General features: G+C 53.9%; 1 protein-coding gene across 1 annotated transcript; it reads right to left on the bottom strand.

Moving 5' to 3' along the window:
- Positions 1-5,588: 5,588 nt before the first annotated feature.
- On the bottom strand, positions 5,589-5,960 carry RPRML (reprimo like). The gene has a single exon (XM_007465250.1). The coding sequence runs from the start codon at positions 5,958-5,960 to the stop codon at positions 5,589-5,591; it is 372 nt and encodes a 123-aa protein (XP_007465312.1).
- Between the last annotated feature and the right edge of the window lie 311 nt (positions 5,961-6,271).

Here is a 6,271-nt window from a genome sequence, read left to right as displayed (position 1 = left end):
CTCTCTACTTTTAGTGTTTTGGGTAACTTTTCTTGTCAACTTGTAGTCTGTTTAATGATGGTGGGGAGTCGTTAATTTCTCACCATCATCACCAACATCTTCATCATCAGTAGCGGTACTATTTCATGACTAAGGAGTCACCGTCACATTCTGCAACAAAGAAAAGTGAGAAGTGCTCCCCAAAATATCCCCACATCCTGAACAACGAAACAGAAAAATCAAGGCATGGTTTAATATCAAAATTTCAATCAAAATCATAAAATGTGCCAGCTCTTCACTTTCCAAATATCTTTTGAACTCAGGTAGACTTGAATGTGGACTCTGGTTCCATTGATTCTTAACTGTGGTTTCAGAGGAATGACCTAACAGTCATTCCTTGTTCTCTTCAGTTGGAGATGAGAACAGTCTCTGCCTTGCAGGAATTATTAGATCTGGGTTATGAAAAAAATAGAAAGGATTATGAGATAAAATATGAAAAGTGCTTCACACCATTCCTGGCATGTGGAAGATCTTCTCTAAATGGCAATATTAGCACCTAAAAAGGGAGTCATTACCATGGAATTTTATTTGCATCTGACTGAAGTGAACACTTGCCCTCCTTGTGTTTTGTTTATTTCATTACATGTCTTTGATCCCTATGATGCATGATGCCCCTTGAAAGCAGAGGCTGTGTCTTCAATTCAACCAAGTTTTGTGATGTTCTTAAACAGAATAAAGCATCATGCTCGGCACCACAGAAAATACACACACAGAGAAGACAGTTCTGGTCCTCGAGGGTAGTATAGTGATGGAGCTCTATCACACCACAGAGCTGCAGGGGTAAGCAGATGCTGCCTCAGCATAGGGACCCCACACCCCCGCCCCAGCTGCCATCTCAGAGACCTGAACACTTGCCTGGTTTGGCCTGCCCTGAGCTGGGTTCGGGGATCTGGACATCCCATGTACCTGGTAAGATCTTGATTGGCAAGAGAGGATCGTGGGCGGCACTCAAGGAATGCTACTCAGAGATCCCACCAAATTCCTTGGTATAAAATGTGTGACCCAGGGCTTCCCTGGTGGCGCAGTGGTTGAGAGTCCGCCTGCCGATGCAGGGGACACGGGTTCGTGCCCCAGTCCGGGAAGATCCCACATGCTGTGGAGCTGCTGGGCCCGTGAGCCATGGCCGCTGAGCCTGCGCGTCCAGAGCCTGTGCTCCGCAACGGGAGAGGCCACAGCAGTGAGAGGCCTGCGTACCGCCAAAAAAAAAAAAAAATGTGTGACACACACATACCCACACACCGACCCCCCCATGCACACCCCCTTCCCCCAACATTGGAATGATGGATGTGGCCATTTTTTGTCTGTGCTCACCACTTCTCAGGTTTCACTGTCCCTTCTAAACCTCCCCTAACACTCCAGGCTGCTCTTGGTCTGCTGCTGAGTTGGAGTCTGGGGAGAGTTTGGGCAGAGCGACTCCCAGAAGCCAGCCCAGCATGGCTCTGTGTGAACTGGATTCAGACAAACAAGTGGGAAAGTAAGTGGATGTTGTGATGTAAGCCCTTCCTACTGTCCCCCATTCCAGAGGACCTCTTGCTAGTGAGAGCACAAATGATCCCAGATACTCCATCCCTGACTCAGAGGAAGGGAAGCAGAGGGTTTGACCTAGTCCCTGAGACCCTCAATACCCGAGGGCTAGTGGTCCTGAGGAGCAGTGCAAGTACCCAGGGCTGCAGGCCGGGCTAGACTCCAGTTCTGCTATCGCCTTGCTCACCCCAGTGCCTGCACGGTACCTGGCCCACAGGAGATTCCCAGTAGACACTCGCTGAAAGGATGAACAGGGGCAAGTCCGGTAAATGGAAACTTAGTTTCCTCTCCTATAAACAGGCTCATGGGAGAGTGTGTGCTCTTACTCACCGAGCTGTTGTGGATAGCAAACAAGAGCATGTGGAGGGAAGGCTGGAGTCACAGGCAGGGCTGAATCCTAGCTCTGCCCCTTCCTGGCTGGGTGACCTCAAACAACCTCTTAGAGCCTCAGTTACCTCACCTGTGAAATGGGAGCAGTAATGAAACCTTCCTCAGCAAGATGGGAGCTCAGTGCTCTGCTCGTTAGACACGCAATACATTATTTTTCTCCTGATTATGAGAGTTCTTTGAAACCTACAAAATGCTTTGCAAATACGAGTTACTATTTTTCTGTCCAAGATCCCTTTTCAGAGAACCAAATATATCTTGCTGGGGAAGAGTTCACAACCTAAACAAAAATAATGATAATCATAATAATTATCTTCATTGGCTGTTTATCACATGCCAGGCACTACGTCAGCTACTTTATACTCATCGTCTCATGGGAGCTATGGGTACTATGGCTTCCATTCTATAGATGAGGAAACTAAGGCTCAGAGAGATTGAGTTACTTCCCCAGAGTCACAGAGCTAAGAAGCAGGGTGGCTAGGATTTTAAAGACCAGCGTCCAGGACTTCTCTTCTGAACCCAGGACCTCCAGAGATTTGGCCCCTGAATCTTAGGCAGCCCTTGTTGGAAGATCTCTCCCTGCACAGGAGTGGGGAGTGAGGAGAGGGCATTGGAGAACCAGGCTCTTTCTTGGTCCAGTGCCCGATGCCCCAGGCTCAGGATTCTGATCTAGTCCTGCCTTTCCCCTGAAGCACTATGCTGCGTGCGCTCGCTCTTTGGTAACTAAGTGTGCCCACCCCTGATGTTTATATAAGAGAGCTCTGTAAACACATTGCAGGACATCAGGGCTTTGAAAGAACTAAGATGGACTGCAAAAGAGATCTCACCCTCCGCCCCTTCCCTGGACCCCACTCACACTTGCTATTTTCCTCTTTGGGGCTTGAGCCTGGCTTTGTGTGCACCTGCCTGTGTGTGCATACTGGTCCACATGGGTGTGCCAGTCATGGGATGGAGTGCACAAACACACGTTAGTACATGTCTTCATTGTCCTTTTTCTTCTTTACAGTGAGAAAATCCTGCAAAGCTTCCCCATTGAGGCTTTCCTTTTTCAGCAAATTCAGGAAACTTAACTCTTGAATCCCCTTCTCTTGCCCCAGTTGCAGATCCATTTCATTAGAGGGAAGCTCTTGTAGTGTTCGCTCCAACTTGCTCAGCCAGAAAACAGTGTCTAAGCTGTGTCCCTGCCGAAACTCCCATTCTTCCTGTCATTTGGGTTTTACGTGAACACCTGCAGCTCTCTGACCTCCATTCTTCAGGCCGTCGGGTCAGCCGGGCTCCAGACAGCTGTGCTACACAGAGCCAGATCCCCAGGTTGCCCCAGTTGTTCAAGGCTGCTCTCACCAGATCAAGCTGGGCTACTTGCAAGTCACCCCAAACCATCAACAGAGCATTCTTCACATTGTGGGTTTAACTCTGCAAGTAGTTTCTGGCCCCTCTCCTTTACTGGACTGACCTAACTGGATGAACTTTCCCAGGTCTGAGATTGGGGTGGTGGGGTGGGTGTGGGTGGGAAGATGACACATCCTAATGATGATGATTCTTTTTTTAAAAAAATATTTATTTATTAATTTATTTGGCTGCGCCGGGTCTTAGTTGCCGCACGCGGGCTCTTTTAGTTGCGGCATGCATGTGGGATCTAGTTCCCCAACGAGGGATGGAACCCGGGCCCCCCCTGCATTGGCAGTGCGGAGTCTTAACCACTGGATCACCAGGGAAGTCCCTAATGATGACGATCCTGGTTACACAGGAGGCCTCAGGAGCCAGGAGGGTTCTGAATCCTTCATAATCAGCGACCATCACGGGCTTCCCTGGTGGTGCAGTGGTTGAGAGTCCGCCTGCCGATGCAGGGGACACGGGTTCATGCCCCGGTCCGGGAAGATCCCACATGCCGCGGAGCGGCTGGGCCCGTGAGCCATGGCCGCTAAGCCTGCGCGTCCGGAGCCTGTGCTCCGCAAAGGGAGAGGCCACAACAGTGAGAGGCCCGCGTACTGCAAAACAAAAACAAAAACAAAAACATAGTCAGTGACCATCTATGCTTTTGTTGAGATGCTGTGCACCACACCCCCGAACCTCGTAGGGAACTAGTGTTGGAGACATGAGATGGCGCTCCCTATACTTCTCTTCCCAAAGCCAAGTAAGGCTTCAGCCACCTTCCTTCTCATTCACCTTCACTTCCACCCATGACAAAAGAGAGAAGAGGGGGAGAAATCCACTAGAGCCCTCCCCGCAAATCTTCCAAGCACCAGGGTGCCTGAGTGGGGTTGGCACTAAGGTTAAGGCGGATATACACAAGCTACAAAGCCCAGCTTTCTCTCCTCCTGTCCCCCACCCCCCAGTTTCAGTTCTTCCCCAGACCAGACACGTGCAGACAACAGAGCCACTCACACTCCCCCTTGGCTGTGAGTGCCAAGGTTCTAACTGCTTAACACGGCTTTAAGGAAATTCTGCACCTATAAGAGGTGCCAGGGTTCTGGGCAGCAGGGGGCATCTCATAATGGGAGGTTCCAAATTCCCTGAACGCAGCTACATTGGAGGTCATTTGCTCCATTTGAAACATCCTGGGTCCTTCAAACCACAAAGCGCTCTCCCAAGCACACATTCCCCCCACCCAAACTCTCCTCCCCACGCTGCAAGGACATATCTTCAGAATCTGCTCACCTACCCTCTACAAGGGTAGCGTCAAGCAAGCCCTTACATGGGGCTTTGGGCCCTACAATTAAAATTTCCCTCGATCTAGACCGCTGCCCACACGTTAATTGAATTTTATTTGCCCACTGTCCTGATGTATTATTTTTGCTATTTTCTCCCTTTTGGGCTCAAGTAACTGATTTTTTTTTTTTTTCCATCTCACGGAATAGATTCAAATTTTCCAGGGATTTAATTGATCTCACCAGCTATCCCGCCAGCCTGCAGGACCTGCCTCCCTGGCTGTCCGCGTAGAAAACAGGACCTTTTTTCCTCCCCAGCTGCGGCTTCCGAGTGGGTCTCAGGAGCCCGCGACCAGCCCTGACATCTGCCCAGTCCTGAGGCCCGGCGTCCTGTGACCTGCCTAAAGTACTTGCTAGTAGGCTACACACCGCCCACCCCCGCCCATCCCCCACCCCCAACATACACACACATCCCACAGGAGTGCGGGCGGAAGCCGCGGGAAGCCCGACGGCTGTAGCTTTATTGCAAGATTTCTTCTCAAACGCGAAATCAAGCCAACAAGCTCAGTGACTCGGATTCGTCAACAGCGGCGCCCCGCCGCACGCTGCTCGGAGCTCGCCCCCACTCCACCCCACCTACGTACACACAAAGTTCCCACGCCAGTGACCTCAGCCCCAAGTGCATCCCACAACCTCTCCCACCCTGCCCAGAACTTCCTTTAAAAGTAACAGTTAAGAACCCCCATCCAATACCCTCCCACCCCCCAACGCTGGACCGCACGCAGGACCGAGTCGGGTGTGGAAGTCCCTTCCCGCGCCGCCGCCTAAGGTCCCGCAGTGGCCCGGGCCCGGGCGCCCGGAGGCACGTCGCTGCCCCTCGCGCTGCCCGCCGAGAGGCGGCGGCAGAGCCCGGGGAGGGGGAACCAGGGTCCTGAGCTCCCTTCTCCGTCTTCTTCCAGCCAAGCTGACGAGGGCGGGCCGAGGCGGCGCTCAGTACAGCCCCAGGATGGCAGCGCCCACGTCCTTGGAAGGCCGGCGCTCCTGCATCAGAAAGTTAATCATGCTCTCCGACTTGATGAGCAGGTTGCAGCCCAGGAAGAAAACGCCGAAGACCACGGTGAGCGACAACACGCAGAGCACGGCAATCTGCGCCACGCGCGACACCCACAGGCTGCGCTCATCCGGAGCCAGCCCCGCGGGGACCCCGTCACTGGCGGACAGCGGCGCGCCCCCGGGGCAGCAGCCCAGCCACGTGCCCAGCCCGTGGCTGCGGTTCCCCACGGCGGCCCCGCCGCCGCCGCCGCCGCCGCCCAAGCCACCCGCCGCCTCCAGGCCGCTGTGGTTCAGGAAGGTCGCGTTCATCGCCACTCGGCGCCCGGGGTCTTGGCGCGCGGTCCGGGGCACACCGGGAGGCTCTCCAGCGTCCGCGCTCTCGGAGACGCTCGGGTCCACCTGTGTGCGTGGAGAGAAAGAGGGCGGGGGGCTGCCCGCGCGCCGCACCCCTCGGGCCGCCGGCCCCTGGGCACCTGGCGGGAAGCGGCGGCCGGGAGAAGGCAGCAACAGGCTTCGCGGGAGCTGGAGCTGCAGAGCCGAGCGCGCCTAGCGGCACTGACTGCTCTCCTCGCATTCCCCGCCGCCCCTCCCCTAGCAACGGCCCCGCCCCCTCCTTCCTT

The sequence above is a fragment of the Lipotes vexillifer genome, unplaced genomic scaffold (assembly GCF_000442215.2).
Source record: "Lipotes vexillifer unplaced genomic scaffold, Lipotes_vexillifer_v1.1 scaffold979, whole genome shotgun sequence".
Lineage (NCBI taxonomy): Eukaryota > Metazoa > Chordata > Mammalia > Artiodactyla > Lipotidae > Lipotes > Lipotes vexillifer.
This window is presented reverse-complemented; position numbering and strand designations above follow the sequence as displayed.

Excerpts from the sequence above, each read along its gene's own strand:
- RPRML (XM_007465250.1), bottom strand. The coding sequence starts at position 5,960 with ATGAACGCGACCTTCCTGAACCACAGCGGCCTGGAGGCGGCGGGTGGC.